At 30.7% G+C, this 21,937-nt stretch overlaps 1 protein-coding gene across 1 annotated transcript in view; it reads right to left on the bottom strand.

Moving 5' to 3' along the window:
• Positions 1 to 21,476, bottom strand: part of LOC132749171 (uncharacterized) — a 37,296-nt gene extending 15,820 nt beyond the window's left edge. Inside the window, exons 1-5 of the mRNA XM_060738880.1 lie at positions 21,441 to 21,476; positions 19,894 to 20,345; positions 6,996 to 7,019; positions 4,433 to 4,511; positions 973 to 1,122 (exon numbers count right to left, since the gene is read on the bottom strand). Of these exons, the coding sequence (XP_060594863.1) occupies positions 973 to 1,122; positions 4,433 to 4,511; positions 6,996 to 7,019; positions 19,894 to 20,345; positions 21,441 to 21,476 (741 nt within the window). The remainder of the gene's footprint in view (positions 1 to 972; positions 1,123 to 4,432; positions 4,512 to 6,995; positions 7,020 to 19,893; positions 20,346 to 21,440) is intronic.
• Between the last annotated feature and the right edge of the window lie 461 nt (positions 21,477 to 21,937).

Genomic DNA, 21,937 nt, shown 5'->3' with positions numbered 1-21,937 from the left:
AAAATAGATTTGTAATTATAAATATGATACTTGTAAACCTATAGAATTAAATATCAATTTTTAGGAATTCCTTTTCATGAAAATGATTTTCCTGGTTTATGTAGTACTTAATATATGTACAATATAAATTATGCTATTGTTATTGGCCTCACTTGGCTTTTATAGTACATGTATATATAAAGATGTAAATGGTTTTGTCAGGATATTACAATCTCTGAACATAATATAAAGTATGCAATCAAAGGTTATTTCCATATATTTTTTAATGATCTTCAAATATTATAGTCCTTAATATTCATTTTATGTATATATATAAATCAATCTCAATGTCTGTTATTTCCTTCAAATAGTTCAGATTTAGATAAAAACATTATGTCAGCATAAAACTGGTACCCTCTCAAAATACTATTGTCCGTAGGGAGTCAACTTTTTTATTTTTTGAAAACAAGAAAAATATTCAAAATGCCATATTTATTCAGCTACAAGACTGATCCACCTATAAGACTGTGTCTACAAGATTGTTACATCTGTAAGACTCCAGGTCTATAATGTTATCCTTTTACCAAAGTAATTTTCTTGATGTGATCAAAGTTTTAGATTAAAATTGGCGATTATATTCTAAGGCTTGATCATAATAAAAAAATTAGGCATAATTTTGGCACACCATTATCAATGCATCAACAATTTTCAAACAAGTCAATAAATTGGATATTATGGCCTTTGATGCAAAAATTGCACAATGTTGTTTTTTTTGTTTATTTTTTTTCATCGGAAATATAAAACTTAATTACGGTCACTTAAAATATCAGATGTAATTTACTGAATCAAACTGATAAAAAAAAGTTCTATAGACATTCATATAAATCTTTTGACGAAACCATTTACATCTTGTTTTGAAATGGATAAAACTTGAGAAAAGACTCTACAAAATAACTGCATGCATGTATAAACACTAGACAATGTCTATCTTACATTATTGGGGTTAGGATTTGGGGGCATACTTTTTGGTAATGCGTAACCCCGGAGTGGAACCTCATTTGTTGTAAGTAGGTCATTCAGACTATGCACTTTCAGTGCTAGCTCTAAATTGCGGTCTACATTCTTCCTATCTATTGCTGCTGGCTGTAAATTTGTATTGTATAATGAATCAATATAGCAAAAACAAATAACAATATCTAAAACCGCAATGGGTACTGGTTGGGGACCACCAAAACCGGACAACCACCAAACCCGGACGGCCCCGAAAATGCTAAATTTAGTATTTTCTTTGTTCAGTGGTTGTCAGTCACTTTTTTATAGGCAATAAGTGCATGTTTCTTTCAAAATTAAGTAAATGAATTTATTTCAACCTCCGTAAATGGTAATATTTTAATGTCTATTTCAAGAATGTTAACGTTGAAATTCGGGGGTCAAGAAAGCAATGTCTGACCTCATATACCAGCTATAATCATTTGCAAAGTGAATAATAGAATATCCAAAACTTCAGCATTTATTGCTGACATATTGTATATCATGTTACAAATCAAAAATCAAAACACCCAGGCTTTTATCTGAATTAAATCACATCATGTACATATCTGTCCGGACACATGGTACTGTAGTGTAGACAATTTAGGTAATTTTGATACCCTCCTTGTTGAGCCTCAGATATAATTGTCAATAAAATCAGAAATAAACAAACTAGTTTATTAGTTAGGAGAAGAACCTAGCTGAACTGTGTCAAATTTTTTGGTCTCTAGGTTAAAAATTATGAAATCTGTACGGAAAAATGTTCCAAAAGTGTCCGGTTGATGGTCTCCGACCAGTAGTCTCTCCTTTGCAGATTTGACAAAACTAAAAATGCAGCCTTGATTATACTGTCATGAAAAGTAGGTAGGTAAAAGCAATTTCTGTACTTCAAGACCTATGAACAATTTTTGTTTGTTTCATTTTACGCCTTTTCCCAACAGTATTTCAGTCATATAGGCAACAATTTTTGTACTCTGAGTGTTGAAGGGACAAACCAATAAATGTTAGTTCCTTGCTCATTGAAACAATGGCTTGCCTCTGACAGGGTTTGAACCCATGCGGCCAGCAAACCATAAGTTACTACTACGACACGCTGACAGTATATAACAGTTAACAATGTATATTTGATAAACAAAATTATAACTAAGGCAATAGAAAATAAATTCCCAGATTCTCATCCCCGCCCGCCCGTCAAAAATTGCTCCGCCCGAACGATTTTTATTTTCAAAAAAAAAAGAGAAAAAAAAGAAAGAAAGAAAGAAAGAAAGAAAAAGAAAGAAAGAAAGAAAGAAAAAGATTTAAAGTTTTTTTTGCTTGATTACTGTGTACGGATGCCGAGTACTTAAAGTATATATTAAAGTGTATCATCATCTGTGTGGCCGAAAGTCCGTCAGTCTTGGTCCTGGCATCATGCGGGCCGAGAATAAAATTTCTTACCGTTGAAAAAATCCTCGGTCCAAATAAATTTCTAAGAGCTAAAATAAACCTGCTTTGCTAGTTAAAATGAAATGTGTTAAAGAGCTTGAATTATATTGAAGTTTGAACCACAAAAGACCAATTTTTGACAAATCAAATAGTCAAATAAACAGCAGTTCATAACAGCATCGGTAAATTTTGCCGTAAATTACAAAGTTTGAAATTTTGTTTTACAATGCCTTTTGGAATAGCAGCTGAATAACAATTTAAAAATACTCATAAAATAATAAATCTGATAAAATCAAAATCAACAACAACTAGAATTGTGAATGGTTATGCAAGAAACAGACATTTTTTTCGTTTGTCACATATTTTCGCGATGCCGATTTTTATAATACAAAAAGAAGTCACCAAAAGGAAGCCTTGTATTGATAAAATTTGTCCAATAACACTTTAAATATAGTTTACTTATTAAATATACTTACTGGATTGTTTACATTAGTTTAGAATGAGACATTTGCCAGTGTGTGTTGTACAATGGATATTTTCCTAAGGGAGGGGGGTGTGGAAACACAGATATATTATACAAGCTTCATGATGGAATTAATCAAGAAGAAATAGCAGGATTGGGGGTCCAAGGATTTTGAAAATCCTAGTGAGGATCATGATTATTTCTACCGTCCACATTTTGTTTTGTTTCTTCATAGAAAGCCAAACTAAGAAAACCCGTCATTTTGACATTCAACCAGGTTGTTATCATATAATACTAGAAATGTCACGGCCTGAAATAATCATCTGAACCAAAAATAAATAACAGGCTGCCGGTCCGTGTGGCCTTAAAAATGAATTTCGCTTATAATCTTCATGGTCAGCGTGCTGCTTGATTTTGTATGTAATCTTTATAATATCTATAGTCATAAATAAGATAGCTTTTTAATATAATAGGTAAATCTCTGTACTTTCTTTGCCAAATTTTCAATAGCTTAGATGTTATTTTTGCAATGTAAAATATAAATAGGATTGTCTTTTTGTGTAGCTTCATTGGTTGATTAAATAATTTACTCATGTAAAAGCACTTTTGATCGACATAGACATAGTACATCTTTATTCAACTCTTATAAAATTAAAATGTCTTATTATGTAACAATACATGTAGATCTATATTTTTTTTTACTTTGTCAAAACATCAATTGGTTTGATGTAAAAATATAAAAGGTTCAATAAAACAGCTAGATCATTACAATCAAGATAATTATTATCATGTTCAATGCTTCCATTCTCAATCTGAATCTATATATATCTTACATAAACATAATGTTAGAACCTATTATATAGAACAAATTCCAAAATATTGACCTCTTCGTGTGTAATTCCAGACCGAGAATGGAAAATAAAAAATAAAAATTAAAATCCACCCACCCGCCCCATTTTTGCCCAAAATTTGGATGAGAATCTAGTTATTTATTTTCTATTGCCTAAACAGTAATCAATATATAATTATATAAGTAATAAAACACTGAATTTACCAGAATCCTAATCAAATTGTACAATGTATAACTGATAAATAACTTGAATAGAACAAGTATGTAAAACATGATTAAAATAAGGTAAAAATTGGATGAATGTATAATACTGATGTAACTATAACATGTATAAATCAATGTAAAGTAATAATACAGCCAAATTTCTAGCATGGAATAAAATCAGATTATCTTCTATGAAGTCATTAAAATTTAATCAAGACTATATAATGACTACTAATTGATTATTATAATGTTATTAAATTGGAAAAAAAACACATGCAAGTAATAAAACTCATTCTCAACAATGCAAAATTATCAATCTCTTATTAAAATAAAGCATTATTACACATTTTCCAGGCAAACTAAACTGTTACTTAGCTCAAATCTATGATAAAAAAACTCATGTCTAATAAAAAGAGAAAATTCAATTCTCTCCACACAATTCATTTATCATTTCAAAAAAATGAAATAAAGGGAGATAATACCTGTTTTTCAGGAGCTACACAGTTAAGGTTATCGAGGGGTTTAGGCGAAGGACAAACATCAGCTTTTCCATTTTGTTGTCTGTAAAATAAAAGAAAGAAAACTATAGCATGTTTCGTCAATGAGATATATATAATATCAATCACTGCAAACTATAGCATGTTTTATCAATGAGATATATTTTATATCACTCATTGCAAACTTTAGCATGTTTTATCAATGAGATATATTTAATATCACTCACTGGAAAGTATAGCATGTTTTATCAATAAGATATATTTAATATCACTCACTGCAAACTATAGAATGTCTTATCAATGAGATATATTTACAAAATTCAATTTCAAATATTCCCATATATTGAAGTTATAAAAATAACCATCATAACATAAGTTCTGGTAAACTTGTAACAATTCTCAACCTTAGTGCAATAACTGGTTAACTCCTTTAAAATTTAGAAGAACTTAGCCCTTACTTACTGCACTAAGGTGATGACATATTTATATGAGAATTGTTGACATCAGATGACTGTGTGACAATATGGTTTATATCTCACTTCAGGAAGAGATTATTATATTTTCACTTGTCAAGCATGCTTTTATAAACATTTGATATTTATATATCACTAAAAATAAATATATAAAAGGTATTAGACACATTTTTTTTTAAATACCACTAACTTATAACCGAAATAACACTTATACAATAAATCTCATTTTCATTTATAATTAATAATTGAATTTACAATAAATATAATTAATTTAAAACAAATCGAAAAATAAAACTAAAGAAAAATAAATTTAAAGCAATCTTTCAACTTTACAACATTTCTTAATAAATTGGTCAAAAATTAAAAATAACACTAACAGGAAAAGCTTATTTTCTAATCTAACAGAAAAAAGAAGAAGAAATTCTTGTAAGACCATTTCCAGAGTGTGACAAAGCAGAAATAATGTACATGAAAAACTGAATCTGTAAACTGTAAAAAGAAATTATATAGTCAACAGAAACTTTCAACTTCAGAACCCTAGAAATAAGGTGGAAGTGAAAGCTTTTAAAAGCTTAGATATAATAAATATAGCACCTTGAATATTGTACATTCTAAAAGCAAGTGATATAAGCATGAAGTAAATAAACAGCCAGTTTGAATAAGGCCAGCAAATTATTCCACCCTAAATTTAAGAACTCATTTACATCAAGGTGAAATGTAGCAATGCAGGGTAAATTAATTTTCTTTTCAAAGAAATTTAGATAATTTCAATTCAAAGAAATTAAGCCGTGTCCAATATAGGGCTCCAGGAACTCCACTATATTTTTTTGATAAGATGGAACAGAAAATATTTTTTTTAAGATTTTAATGTAAGAAATTCAAATTTTATGTTTTTAGGCATTTCTCAGAGAAGTTCCTTTACTACACTATAACATTGCTGTCTATAAGAATACGTTTATAACCCTTTCAGAATTTTGTGTGAATAAGTCATATTAACACTTAAGTAAGGTCCAGCTTTAGTGTAGGAAGGAGACTTCAGGTGTCCCTATGTACATTATTTAATTATTTCAGCAGAGACATATTTTTTAAAAAAATAGCTAAATCTAATCATAGATGTCATTGACATTCTGCTTTGTCATTAAGAAAGGTGAAAAAATGTGTTCCTTTAACAACTGATTATACATTGTATATACAGTGACAAGAAAAAAAGTGATAAATGCTTAAAAAAAAGAATCTTGATTTTATAAAGTGACAATATATAAGTGATAAAATTGCTAAAAAAAAAAAGAACCTTGCTTGTATAAATTAAGTGACTAGAAAAGTGATAAATGCCAAAAAAGGAACCCAAAGACGGCCAAAGACAAGCCAAAATTCTAAAAGACTAAAATGTCAGAAAAAGAATATCTGAGTACCATTGATTGTGTATATACATGTGAATACCATGTGGTCTAAAATGGCTAACTTTTTAATGTTTATATAATTATAAAATGTAAAAATTTTTGATAAAATTATTTTTTTCATAGAGAATGCATGTTTATTAGTCATATGGCAACTTTCTGGCTTTGTAACTCTGTAGGAATAGACACAATTCTCAGGTGACCTTCCAGGCTTTCATTTAATATTTAAGTCACTAAGATTCTGGAATACAGCAAATTGTCTTAAAGGATTCATTAAGATCAAATTTTACAGCACCAGTAAATTTTAACAAGGCCCAATCCCCACTTTCAGGAATAGCGGAGAAGCCCCGATAAAGGTGTCCTGACAGGGTTTGAAAAATCAGGGCCAACTAAAACACTTAAAACTATTTGAAATAGCTTGAAATTTTGTAGTTTGATTTCCAGGCAACACAAGATTTATAGAGAAAATATTTACATAACAGAAAATATTAATCATTTTATATTTTATTTCAAATCTGAATCAGAACTTCACCCATAATTTTCAATACAATAAAATAATGAACTATATATTTTAGGTCACATGACTTCCTAAATTAATTAGAGGCTGTAAGGAGTGGTACATGTATATACTAGTAAACTGTAACCATAGCAACCAGATACAATTTGTCAATATATTACCTCTGGTATCCAGCCTTCAAAGCACTGTCATAATAATACAATCACCATAAAATTATCATTTTATTTCAGGTTAAAAACCACTAAATATCAAAGATAATGAAAACTGTTTACACATTTTATTTCTATAATAATGGTCCTGAATATCTGTCTTGATATAAATCATTGTTGATACATCCAATCAAAACCTTTAAATATATGAGACATACATTATACTTATTTTTAATAAATCAAAATTTTATTTCTCTTCATTTATAAAAATACTATTATAATTATATAGTGTTTATACCTCTGGTTTAAATACTTAGTCTAATACATCTCTAGTGTACTACAAGAGTATTAGTCTGTTTGAAAATGGACAAAAATGTTCTCATTACATTTACAATGATTTGACCTTGTGACCTAGTTTTTAACAGCACTTATGAGTGACCTACTTTCAGTATCTGTATTATAAATGTATAAACATTCAAGTTTCATACAATGTAATATAGATTTCTAAGTCATTTTGACCTAGTTTATAATTGTCCACCAAAGATTCTGTGAACTTAGGCATAATCTTATCAAAACAATAATTCTGGCTAAATTATCCAACTATCAATATGGCCAAATGTTAAAGTTAACCAGCTCTTTCTTTTGATTTGACCTTTTGACCTTATTTTTAACCTTTTTGACCTTGACCAGAAAAAATTCTCACAGTTTCAAAGTGACTCAATGAAAAAATTGGACCTCTCTTTGAGAGAGTAAAATGTCTAACAGTTGAAAGACTAAAAGATGATTAATGCCTGATCATCAGTCAGATCTTACTCAGACAGTACATGCAGTCAAAAATCTTAAAATAAAATCCCTCAAATTTATGGACTATTTCAAACTAAAAGCTGGCCACTTAGTCTGGATGAGTCTTTTTTATACAGATTTAGCAATAACTGAAGTAGACAGAAATTGTTAGTTCATTGCCATTCATCTCAGCGTTACAAATGTCATCAAAATTTTTCTGCGACACTTTGAGGCCATTTATTAATTTCTGCGACAGGCCGCGAAAGTTTGAGGTCATTTATGTTAGCAGTCATTTATTTTTTTCTGCAACAGTTGGGGGTAATTTATTTTTCTGCGACAGTTTTCGGAAAAATTTGGTTTTCTTAGTTTTGAGGCAGCCCAAAATGCATTTGAGGCTGTCATTTTGGTTTCCAGCTGCCACTTAATGACAACCCTACATATTTAAACAAAATACATGACAATTCATCAACTCCAGGTGAGCCACAATTAAGCTTTTAATTTGGTCTAAAAAGTATTATCAAAACAAATAAAAATAAAATACAAATTAATGTAATAAAAGAAACAAGAAAGTTGGAAACAAATCTAGCATAATTTTAAGAAGAATAAAACAAAGATGTCTCTACGAGATAGTAATACCGAATGTGGTTTTAAGATTTTGAAGAAATTTTATTTACATTTCAAAATCCATCTTTAATTTGTGATTCATTCAATTTTACAGTTATTCACTTAAGGAATTGTTATAAAAAACATGAACTTCATCAATTTCTTAAACAAATATTACTTATTGGTAAAACTAATTTTTAGCTAAGACATTATCAGTACAATAAAGAGTTACAATTTAACTCCAAAATTCAGAATACCGTATTTTGGGATTTTCTCTGCTCTATCAGAGGTACAAACATTTTAATTACAAGATTGCGGTGTTGCACAAATTAATGGTAAATATATAGACAAGAGCTGTCGGTAGGACAGCAACGCTCGACTATTCTTTAATATATAGTGCTTGATAGTAAAAAAAGCCTTGATTAAAAGGTAAAATTTTCTAAGTAAAGAAAAAGGCAATTTTTTTTCATTAAATCAATAATACAGTTATAGGCCTTGGAGAGAGTCCTATTATGCTCTCAAAGAAGAGTATAAATTTTCAACATGTTTCAAAGCCATATGTCAATGGACTTTGAAAATATTTAAACTATTACAAAAACTTTAACGTAAATTCTAAGTCAAAAAAGGGGCATAATTCTGTCAAAATGCTTGATAGAGTTACCTCCTCCTATTTACAGGTTGGGGTATTAATGGTGAACAAGTGTGCAAAGTTTCAAAGCCATATGTCAATGGACCTTGAAAATATTTAAACTATTACAAAAACTTTAACGTAAATTCTAAGTCGAAAAAGGGTCATAATTCTATCAAAATGCTTGATAGAGTTACCTCCTCCTGTCTACAAGTTGGGGTAATGATGGTTAACAAGTGTGCAAAGTTTAAAAGCCATATGTCAATGGACTTTGAAAATATTTGAGGTATTACAAAAACTTAACGTAAATTCTAAGTCGAAAAAGGGGCATAATTCTGTCAAAATGCTTGATAGAGTTACCTCCTACTGTTTACAGGTTGGGGTAATGATGGTGAACAAGTGTGCAAAGTTTAAAAGCCATATGTCAATGGACTTTGAAAATATTTAAACTATTACAAAAACTTTAACATAAGTGGTTACGCTGATGCCGACGCCGACGCTCGGGTGACTACAATAGCTCTACTTATTCTTATTGAATAGTCGAGCTAAAAATAAATGCAATATGCATTACAGGTTGATCAGTTTTTTTAGTGCACTGTGATTAGCCGTAATAATTATATTAAACTGTAAAAGTTTGTATGTACCACTCACTGGAATATAAGTCAGAGAAAAACCCACATTTTGATGAGTTCTGGATAATATCTATTTAATCCTTGAACTATTCAGAAAATGAAAGTAATAATCATGTAAGTAAGCTATTTTAAGCAATCTGTCATCTACTTTTGCTGTAAGAAAAAGTTGAATGTAGAAAAGTGCATTTTTCTGTATGAAATAATGAAAAGTGAACTACTAAAAGAACTATGTAGAGATTATGAAAACTGCTTATATAATATAATACATTGTAATTCAGAAAATACAGTAAATTGAGATATGTAAAATCATAGAGGCGTCATTGGATTGATAACTGACGATAATTTTGAATGATCGTGATTTAAATATACCGTAAAATTCCTAATACACGCCCCTCCCCTAATAAAGGCCCCCCAGGCCTTTTGATAAGGAAAACAATCTATTTATCAGTGCTGAACTCATAATTAAAGCCATAATTATTAACACTTTTTAATGTTATTACCAACACTTGCTAACACTAAATGTATTTACAGTGATTTTTGGATTTAGGAAAAACTGTATTGTAATAATTAAAAAAAATTAATAGCCCCCGATTTGGAAAATGTTTAGCTCCCGGGGGCGTTTAATAGGAATTTTACGGTAATCCCTGAATTTATTCTAACTTGTTGGACAAAAACTTCTCAATGGCTTTAAAAATTCCAAATTAGTTGGACCCAGAGTGGCCCATTGCAACGAGAGTCAGAACAAAAAAAAACCCAATGTAATGTAAGGTTTTTCTTCATGAAATTTCTAAATTTACACAACCCATAATTTATTAACCTTCAGACTGCTCTGTCAGGTGGCAACCGTATATACCTACCGGTATGTTACCAGTGCAGACCAAGATCAGATTTAACTCTGTACAGACGTGTTGGAGCAGTACCTCTAGACACTTGCAGAAATCAAGATCACAAAATAGACAAAATTAATATCATTTTTTTTCCGACCTATTCTTACATTTTTCATTCATAATCATAAATAAATGGGTGTGAAGTTCATTCTGTTTGGTAAGGGGGTGCACTTTTATCATTCAAGCCCCTTGTCCCGTACATAACCGGAATTACAGCTAACAGTATTACGGTAAGTTTAGTTTTATAGTCTCACTCGACCAAATCACCCCCTGCATGCACTGTGACCCTGCATTCTGATCATTGTCCAAAAAATTTGCTTTTCATATTCAGTCAGTTCTTATTTTGAAATTTTACCCTTAATAGGATGAATGGTTTTGTCCACACTGAAAGATGGACAAGTCCATTTCAGATATTTAGTGTTGTATGCTGTAAATTATAAGCCTTGTTAGGGTACAGCATTATATGACAGCAACAATGTAATGTTCAATTCAATGTTAAAGTGAGTCTCCATTAATTTTTCATTATAGGAGCCCCAGATTTCTGAACCATAACATTAGTATTATAAACTATATCTTACAGCAATGACAACCCTATATTTAACATGTTCTTACCGTTGCAGCCTCCAAGCTCTAGAAAACAATTATTTCATGAAATAATTTGTATGAAATATTCTGATATTTTTATAACCTGAAAAATATTTGTATCTTTAAACTGCAAAACAAACTGCTTGCATGAGAAATGAGGTAGAAGATAGTTTTCAGAAAACAACAAAGTTTGATACAAACAAATAAGACCTGTTCAAACAAACAAAGATATATAATACATTATATAGAGTGTATACATTATCAATTTCACAATATATAATATAGAATATATAATATTTTGTCCTTTTTAGCTAAGGGACTAATAATTTACTTAAATGCCCAAGATGCCCCAGAAATACATTGATTTTCATTTCTCAAAAGCTTTCTTTTTTTAATTTTTGGTGTTTAATTATTATTATAAGTTTCTTAAACATTACACAAATAAAGTGAATCGTCTTTTGCTTCTGTACATACAAGAGCAGAGGTACAGTGTGTATGACCATAGAAAAGATTTCATGATCAATCACAACGAAAGTGACCTGCACCGTCCGGGAATCAAACCTTGGCCGCCAAATTCACAGTCCAATACTCTACCTATTGAGCTTATTGTACAGCTTAGTAAAAATATGGTGATGGGAGGTCAATAACATACAACTACTTTGTTCACATTTTGCTACTTCTATGGCAAATAATGTCACATTCATGCTTTAAATAAAAAAAAAATTATCTGAAATTAACAATGGATGTTTTTAAGCATTACTCTCAAACAGTGTATAATAATATTTGTCTATCAAGTTTTCTCAGGGTCATGTCAAAAAAAAAGTCTATTACAGTTAACTATATAAAAGACTACAATTTTTGTGCGAATAAAAACTTTTTTTAAAATTTTTTATCAAATAAACCCCAAATTTTTAATTTTTAAAGGTTTTCCTTTTTATGCATTTTCTACTTTCTGTTTTTCACATTTTCAAAAACACAGCGATTGTAATTTTTTAAAAAAAAACAAATTCTTTTCACTTTTACAAAAAAAAAAAAAATTTAAAATTTTTTTAATACAAAAGGATTTTTGTATGGGATTTTATCTTTTTTAAAAAACATTTTAAAGTTTTCTCCAAAAATTGGATTTGTTTCATTTTAACCCCCCCCCCTTTTTGAAAAAGATATAGAAAATATTTAAAAATACACGCCCCCAAAAAGGCTCTTTTTACAAATGTTATTTACATTTCGATCAATTAAACTTTAATCCGTAATCTTATTAAACCCACGTCTACGACTGTCTTTAAACAACCCGACATACTGCAGTAAACACCTGGTCATATAATATATATAAATATATAAAAAATTACAATTTCAAGTTTGTTTGCTGTTTTTATTCCTACTCTTTTTTTGTTGCTGTATTTTTTTCTGGTGGTCAAACAAATGGGGAAGGGGCAAGGAGAGGGAAGGCTGATTATAAAGCCTATGTAAGCTTACATCACAACTCCGAAATAAAAAAAAACAAAAAAAAAAACTAACAAGAATATTTAAAAAAACAACTCTACTTTACAATAAAGAAATTTAAGTAATCAAGGAAGATTCAACAACATGTGTAAAGAAATTTGTAAAACCTTCAAAAAAAGAGAGAGAGAATGTTTTTGTAAATATATAAGTTGCTTTAATACCGTCATATCAAATTTCATTTAATGTCTTTATTTTGTATTATTTCTTCTTATATAATAATAGGGCCTACTTGTACCTCTATCTCCTATTCAAATAAGAAGCCAAACTTTTTTCCATAGAATAAAGACTTTAACAGCTCTGATAGATGAAAAGTTTTGAAAAAAAATAAAACAACAACATTCAATGACTTTCACTGCGACAAATTTTACAAAAAGCCTTCACTATAAAGCTTGCTTATTCCACATGATAAAGTCAGCATAAAAAATCATAATATTAAAACCATCAAACAAGATATGATTTTGAATGACATAACTATACATATGAATTTAAAAGATTTACCATTGACTCGAGATCATCGATTCAAATAACATGCAGAATGTTTATTATCAAAAGGATCATTTAGGTTGAAGAAAATTTACCTACGTCAATAATCTAGTTCGCATTTAAATGATTAAACAACTCTATTTGAGCCGCGTCATGACAAAACCAACATAGTGGGTTTGCGACCAGCATGGATCCAGACCAGCCTGCGCCTCCGCGCAGTCTGATCAGGATCCATGCTGTTCGCTATCAGTTTCTCTACTTGTTATAGGGTTTGTAGGCGAACAGCATGGATCCTGATCAGACTGCTCGGATGCGCAGGCTGGTCTGGATCCATGCATGCTGGTCGCAAACGCATTATGTTGGTTTTGTCGTGACGCGGCTCATTTTATCTAAACCAAAGATTTTCCCTATTAATCTTGTATTTTATTAACAACAAAAACAGTGACATAGTAAAAAATCAATGAGATAAAAAGGGTTTTAAGATAAATATGATCCTATACTGACTTCATTTATTGCAGTGAAATCTGATCAACTGTCACTGGGACAACTAAATACAAGCATTCAAGTACCGTAAGTACAAAATAAGCATCTAAATGGTACCAGATACCTTAGCATCCAAGTAATAAAAAGTTTACGCAAATTTAGTGTAAAATTTGGTTGCCCAAGTAAATTTCGAAACCCAAGGGATTGGGAAAAATTTAAAACCCGATAAAATAAAAACGGTTTTCCAAACCCCTTTAAGAAGGTATCAAAAAAAAAGTAAAACCTCCACCAAAAATGTTATAAACCATCCAGACAAAAATAGAATACCATACAAGCTTTGGTAAAACCCGACAATTTACTGTAACCATATTTAAACTTTTTTGATACCATTTCAAGCTAGAGAACCATAAAGGGTAGATTTTAAAAACACATTTTTTAAAAACTAAAAATACCATACAAAACCTATAGTTTTAATCATACAAAACTAGTTTTGAAAGCTTTGTTTATACCAAAACAACTTTGGTTTAACGATTAAAAAGCTTTTATTTAAAAGGGCAACTAAGATTTCCACACAAACTAGTGTAACCATACAAGCTAGAGATACCACACAAGCTAGTGTAACCATACAAACTAGAGATACCACACAAGCTAGTGTAACCATACAAGCTAATATAACCAGACAAGCTAGAGATACCACACAAGATAGTGTAACCAGACAAGCTAGAGATACCACACAAGCTTAAGTGTAACCATACAAGCTAATATAACCAGACAAGCTAGAGATAACACACAAGCTAGTGTAACCATACAAGCTAATATAACCAGACAAGCTAGAGATACCACACAAGATAGTGTAACCAGACAAGCTAGAGATACCACACAAGCTTAAGTGTAACCATACAAGCTAATATAACCAGACAAGCTAGAGATAACACACAAGTTTAAGTGTAACCATACAAGCTAATATAACCAGACAAGCTAGAGATAACATACCAGCAGAACAAGCAAGCTTGTGGTACGAAGAAAGCAAGTGGTGCCAGGAAAACAAGTCAGGTACCAAACCAACAAGCTTGTGATACCAGACAAACAGGCAAGCCACTAGTACCAGTGCAGTCTGACCATGCTTTATTTTGTTGTTAGCTAACTGACCAACTGAATATCCACCTTAATATCCCTTAAATTGATAATGGACAGTTTCAAAAATGGAAGCTGGACATTGATATATCTTAAATAATGGTCTTTTAGCTGGATAAATTCAGAAGGATAAGGGCTCAAAACACACAATGACTATGCCCTTTTAACAGTACAATTATTATTTCACCAATCTCCTATATATACAACATTTCTGTATTAAAACTTGACGTGTAAATCCAGCAGTTATATATCAGTTATCGATCTTATACAAAAGTTGTATTTGATCCAATACCTCAAAACCCCCCCTTCAAAGCGATTAATTGCATACAATAACTCCTATGTTAAAGTTTATTAGATTTAAAATTACATAGTTAACCGCAATACATTTTTTTCATCTTTAGATATCTAGATTAAGATGAATTGCGATACCCTGATTTATTACTACATGTATTTCTTGTGATCTCATTTAACAATGTCCGATTGTTTTAATTAAATGTAGTTTGAAAATTTGCCTTAAATACAATAGACACATAGATGGACCTTCTGACATTTAGGAATCTAAGTTACAATAAATGTATTAATACATTTGTATGACATGGAGGGTTACAGGTTTAATGGATTCCAGGGATTATTTTTTGGGGGGCTTCATTATTTTATAGCCGAAATTTGGTCATTATTCCCAATTGAAAACAGAATATTATTTTCCCAATCCACAGAAAAAAATCCCAATAAAAAGTTACAAAATAAAAGCATATTGAATAAAAAATTCTAAAATCTTTGAAAACATTTAGAGTGTTATAGTGCTTAAATGTTTGAAGATGCCATCCTAGACAGTGACTGTTTGAATTCTGTGATTTAATCAGTGCAATTAAATTTCATTCATGTATTTTTCCCAATTTTTAACAAAATAAATTAATCCATGGGTATGGGTCATGTTCTCAAAATCTTGGGAAAAAATCCTGGATTCTGTCAATTTGAATCAGATAACAGTGATTTATACTGTTCACCCTATAAATGCTAAATATTTAATCATGGCTGCCTTCAATACATATATAATGTTAAAACAAGGGTTTCATAACTTTGTTTGTTTTCCTACAATGTAGTTTTATAATATGAAATTAGGCAAAGCCTATGAACGGGGAAGTCGTTAAAATATTCCTTTCATTCCTTCCGTTTTAAAGGTGTCATTCGGTATTACATGCACTGCTTCCGTTTTCACTTGGAACACTCGACGATTATTATTTATCCGAAAAGTTGAGATTTGGTACGTTATCGGAATACCCCGCCTATTATCATTGAGTTACATTGTAAATGCGGCGCCCCGACTAGAACTGACACTGAAAATTTCGTTGATAGGTATAGAATTCTATATATTTTTTAATTGTTTTTTATTTGATTTTCTTTTAAATATACACGTGTAGTCTATAGCCGGGCAAGCCAAAGCCCGGACCCGCTTCGCGGGCCCGGTCTTTGACTTCCCCGTATAAAGCCAATTAAACACAGTATGTTATGATGTCATAATTATCTCTTCGACCTCTCAACATAACAAGCTTTCCTGCATAATATACATGTAGCTTAATTAGACCAGGGTGTTGGAGAAAGCTTGGCCATTTCTTTAAAGTAGAAGGGTATTATGCTAATTTATTATTACTGTAAGATATATCATATAAGAACAAGCCAAAAATGGAATATGAAAGAAATTTTCACAAGTTTTAAAATTTAACTTCTATACCAACCTTTACTTCAGAACATAAATTATTCTTGCATTTAAAAATTGCTTACCTGGGGTACATTAAAGGATTTGCCCCAGAAATGAATCATTTTTTTTTACTTAGAAAAGGGAAGATTTAAAAGTACTAAGAGTTCAAAAATTTTTAGAAAAGGAATATCACATGAAAAAAAAGGGAACGCTCCCAATGTCCAATAATTGTCATTACAAAAAAGTAAAAAAGTGTCAAAAACGAAAAAAAAAAATTTGGTAAAAAAGGGTCTAAATGTAAAAGAAGCAAAGTTTTTAATCAACATATAACATGAAAAAATTATTAAAAATAAAATTTAAGTCTTAAAAATTTTTTAGATTTAAAGTTTTTTTACATACCAAATTGTGGTAACAGAGAAAAAATTTTTTTTTGGTCTTTAACATTTAGTCCTACTTAGGTATCTTCCAGCTGTATACATAATACTATGACTTTCTATATTGTATATCAAATATTCATGAAACAAATCTATTATCCTTGAGCTATAAATAGAACGATCATTGAGCTATATAAACATGGAACAAAAAATTATAAGAACAGTAAATTGAATGTGTGCATGTTGTACCATAATGTAACTTTAACTATCACATTAAGGTGTATAGGTCAAGAGTTGTTTATCATTGAATTTCATTATCAACAACAATTAGATTAAGCATGCACGATCATTATACCTAATATGTAACCTTCAAATTACCTTTAAATTAGCCGTGTCACGACAAAACCAACATAATGGGTTTGCGACCAGCATGGATCCAGACCAGCCTGCGCATCCGCGCAGTCTGATCAGGATCCATGCTGTTCGCTTACAGATCCTATTACAAGTAAAGAAACTGATAGCAAACAGCATGGATCCTGATCAGACTGCGCGGATGCGCAGGCTGGTCTGGATCCATGCTGGTCGCAAACCCATTATGTTGGTTTTGTCATGACACGGTTCAAATTAGTATTTGCCAGACAAATTTAAATAAAGTCGTACAACAAAATTTGCAAGCTAATTTTCCAGAAGAAAATTAAACTTCTCATTCAAATACTGCGCTTTTTAGACAATTTTCTTGTTCATAATTCTTTTTAAAAGAAAAAAAAACGGGAGAAAAGTGGTAGGAAAATAAAGTTATTTACAAGCTGTCTAAAACCTTAGCCTTGTATGTTGGTTTTTCACTTAAGAACATTATCTTTATTCAAACAAGCCTATCTTCATGTGTGTTTGTCTTTTGTTACCGCGGAATACTCTGTAGATCTCTTGTAATTTATGAGGACACTTACTTACCTACTCTACATACTCAAATAGAAATAATACGACACCCTTACAATACCCACTCGTAAATTGTTATAGTTTTAGTAGCAAAATCTTGAGGGTTCTGATAAAAAAAATCCCTCATATTTGTTCATGTAAATAGCAAAAAACAATCAAGGTTGCTGTACAAAAAAAAAACATACAGTCCAATCTTATAAAAATCAGATCATCACATTTTGCTCCATCTATCTCTTAGATAATCTAACAAAAGGTACTGGAGCGCCAGTTAGGATATGATTTTAATAAGATGGCATACAGTCATGAGGGTTCCAACACAAAAATAAGAAATGCATATAGTCAACGCGAGTCAAAAATAAGAATACCTTTTGGGGTCAGTAGGTCAAATGTCAAGTCAACAGTGCTTTATGCTCAAAGAATGGAAGAAAACTCAATTAAGTCACTGTGGAAAATTTGAAAGGAAGGTCATCAAAAGCCTTTGGATAAACACTCTTGACGTAACTGTTCATGAAAATAAAACTTTGAGTAGCATTCAATGCAAAGAAAAAATGTAATTAAATCACAGTAGATTGCCAATAAAAACACTAATATTCTAGAACGAAAAACAGTATAAAAGAGATTGGTTTCCCTTTGTCAATAAACAAATGAAATATTAACGCATGTTCAAGGATTTATTACCTTACAAAGCCTGAGATTGATTTTCTAACGCACTGATTATATACTGTCATAGCTTAACAGCGGCTAATTGAGATTTTTGTGTCCCTTTTATCAATTCCTTCATAGCCTTTTACGATGCCAATAAAATAACATAATCAGCGTCCAATGAAATCCATTGATTATTGGATAAACAACCACACTGATCAGTTCAGCCGTTAATCAACAGCATGTAATGGATTTGCTGTTAATTAAATGGCCTTTAAACCTGTGTAATGACTGGAAAAAAGAACATTTGCAGTATAGATCACTGGTGAGAAGGAAATAATCAATTCAATAAAACTACTTATTTTGAGAGTTGTTACATTTATTTCATTTTTCAAAGCAATTAAAACACCATGTGAAAATTATGAGGCTGGATACAAGTAAAAAGCCTGAGTTAAATCCAAATGTCATTTAATAATTCCTATATTGTAGGTAAACAAACTATTTTGATACCAAATTGTTTCAAATCAAGTAATTAAATTATGGCTTCAAAATCTTTGAAGTACAAGGGATTTAACTAATTCACAATTATAATAAGTATTTCAAAATACAATGCATAAATTTTTAGAACGTAACATCATGGTCAATGAAAACTAATCTTCAACAATTTTTTTTCCATCTTGATCTAGTAATTTTTAGTACAGAAAAATGATAAAATTATGCATGGCATTATGATCTCTCTCCTATTAATCAAAACAATTAAAAGACAATTATTTAGCTGAATGTTTCAAATAATGATTAATTGTTTGTTTAATTGAGTTTATGTAATAAGGTGACTTTACAGCTTTACTGGTGGAGGAAGATCTCAGGTACCTTTCTTTGCATTGTTTCAGGCACATGAGAGAGCAAATGAGTGGTACCTACTACCAACTGATGTTTAGTAAGATTATAGATGGAATTATTCTCACATGTAATGATGTATGAAACAGGGATTTTTTTAGGGATTTTGGGAACATGACCCATACCTATGGAATTGGGAATTTTAGCGGTGTTTTGTTAAGAATTGGGGAAAAATGCATGATTGAAATTTTACATTGATTAAATGGATGCAGACAATAACTGTCTAGGATGGCAAATCTTCAAACATTTTAAGCACTATTACAGTGAAACAGCCCTGATTTTCAAAGATTTTAGAATTTTTATTCAATATTTTTATTTTGTAACTTTCAATTGGGAATTTTTTTCCTGTGGATTGGGAAGATAATATACTATTTTCAATTGGGAATATGACCCAATAACGGCTAAAAAATAAGCCAAAAAAAAATCCTTGTGAAAGAATCAAAAGCCACATTGAATCTTATTTATAGAGAATGAAATCAAAAAGCCTTTACACAATAATTTCATATACATGTAGGTTTCATAATATTTTATTGTGAAACTTCCATGTGTATGATATTAAATATCATACACATGGAAGTTTCACAATAAAATCATGTATTAATAAAGTGACCTTTTTACTTGATGTAAAATCTAATGATACTTACATAGTAAGAGCTTGAACTGGATATGCACGAGAGTTAGGGTTTGCAGGCACAGTGATTTTAGTTGGAGATTTCCCTGTTATAGTTCTACTCCTAGATGATGAGGCAGAATTAGTTCGTCGACTTGGAGTTCTGTAACGCAAGTCCCCACATTCACTAGAGTTATCAGAGTTGTCATGCCTGAGCTCATAGCTAGTATTAGTCCGTGAAAGTTGTCCCGCAATCACTTTATACCTTTGAGACTGACTAGAATTGTCTGCACCATTTGTCTTAGGGTTACTACAAGTACAGTTTGAAGTAGGAGTTATCAGTGTGCCGAGATGTTCTTTTCTTGTAGTATAATGAACGCTGGAATGTTGGCCAATGTTACAGGATGATGGTGGGGCAGAGTTTGTAAATCCAGCCTGATGTAACTGCTGAACTGTTACTTGGGTCTGTTGAGGAGGTGCTGAATTCTAAAATAAATAATAGAATTGTTCAAAACAATACTTGATCAGCTTGATCATTCTTATCTTGTTATAAGCAGAAATATGTTCTTCAAATACTATGTAATTAATATTTATCTTTTGCTAATAAGATCATAGTGTTTTTACTATCAATATATAAATGTTTGGTAAACATTCATATATACATATGTTTATATAATAATTTTGATAATAAATTAATCAATAAAGTTATTGTTTAAATCTTCAAAGGTTTAGCAATTAATGAATGAAAATCAACAAATTAACGCCTACGATAATTGAAGTACCTAGTATACACTATAAACTTAGTTTGTCAAAACCAACCTATTAAGTTATACAAGTTTGCCAAACCAATAGTTCTTTCTCTCAGCTTTAGGACTGGACACTTCGTACTACCTGGATTTTAAATTTTGATAAAAAAAAAAAATTTTTTCCCTTGAAAAACCCCTTTCCCCCCTTTCGCATTTTCGACTGATTTGGGTTTTCCCTGAGGGAAACCCCTTTTTCATAAACCCCCATCCGGGTTTTTTCCTGTATTTTTTCCCAAATAATTTTTCAAAATTCCCTTGTTTAAAGGGTTTAAAAAACAAAAACCCTTTTCCTTTTTTTTTTTTATTTTCTAAAAAAACCCTTTTCCAAAGGGGATAAAAATTAAAATTATTTGTTTTTGGGTTTTGGGAAATTAAATTTTAGTTGTTTCATTTTTCCCGCCCCAAAAAGGGGGCTACTGGGAAACCCACCTTTATTTTTCCTGGTTTTTGGGGTTCAGTTTTTGGGTTTTTTCCCTTTTTGCTTTTATTTTTATTTCCCCAAGATTTTGGGAAAAATTTGGCTTTTTAAACCCTAAATTTATCCGAATTTTTCCAATAAACCCTTTCCCAAAAATTTTTTTAAAAAGGTTCTTGGTTAAAAATAAAACCCCTTTGTTTTCTTTGATAGTTTTTATTTTTGTAAAACATTATCTCCATTTTCCCAACCCTTTTTTCCCATTGCCACGGCCATTTAGCCCTTTGGAAAAAAACGTTATAAAAGGGGTCAAAAACCCCATGAATGTTAAAAAGGGTGTATTTAAATCCTTTTGTAAACCTTGCAAAAGCCCGGCTTTTCCCCATTTTTGCCCATGCTCCCTTACTTTTATGTAACCTTTAAAAAATTTAAAAATTTTTAAATTGAAAAAAGGATCTTTGTTTTAAATTTTTCCCGTTTTTTAAGTAATAATATCATTTTTGCCAGGGTTTTTTTCCTTATTCAGCCTGAAGAAAATTTTAAAATTTGGAATTTTTTTTGGGTTAGCACGGGGAGGAAAAAGGCAAAACCCCAAGTTTCCCGACAATCGTTTTTTAAAAAAAAAGCAAAAAATTTTCCCTTTTTTGGGTAAAATTTTGGGAACCCTTTTCTCAATTTTTTTATTTTAGTTAATTCTTTTAAAAATGAAAAATTCAAAATTTTTGCCCATATTTTTCCCAAGGGCCCACTAAAAAAAAAGGGAAAAGGGGGAAACCCGTTCCCTTCGATGTTTACAAACATCAACAACCCTTGACCTTTGGGGGTCCCGGGAAACCCTGCGAAACCTGTAAAAAATT

The sequence above is a fragment of the Ruditapes philippinarum genome, unplaced genomic scaffold (assembly GCF_026571515.1).
Source record: "Ruditapes philippinarum isolate M1 unplaced genomic scaffold, ASM2657151v2 ctg4443_1_1_1_1, whole genome shotgun sequence".
NCBI lineage: Eukaryota > Metazoa > Mollusca > Bivalvia > Venerida > Veneridae > Ruditapes > Ruditapes philippinarum.
The sequence above is the reverse complement of the archived record's forward strand: the minus strand, read 5'-3'. Positions and strand labels throughout refer to the sequence as shown.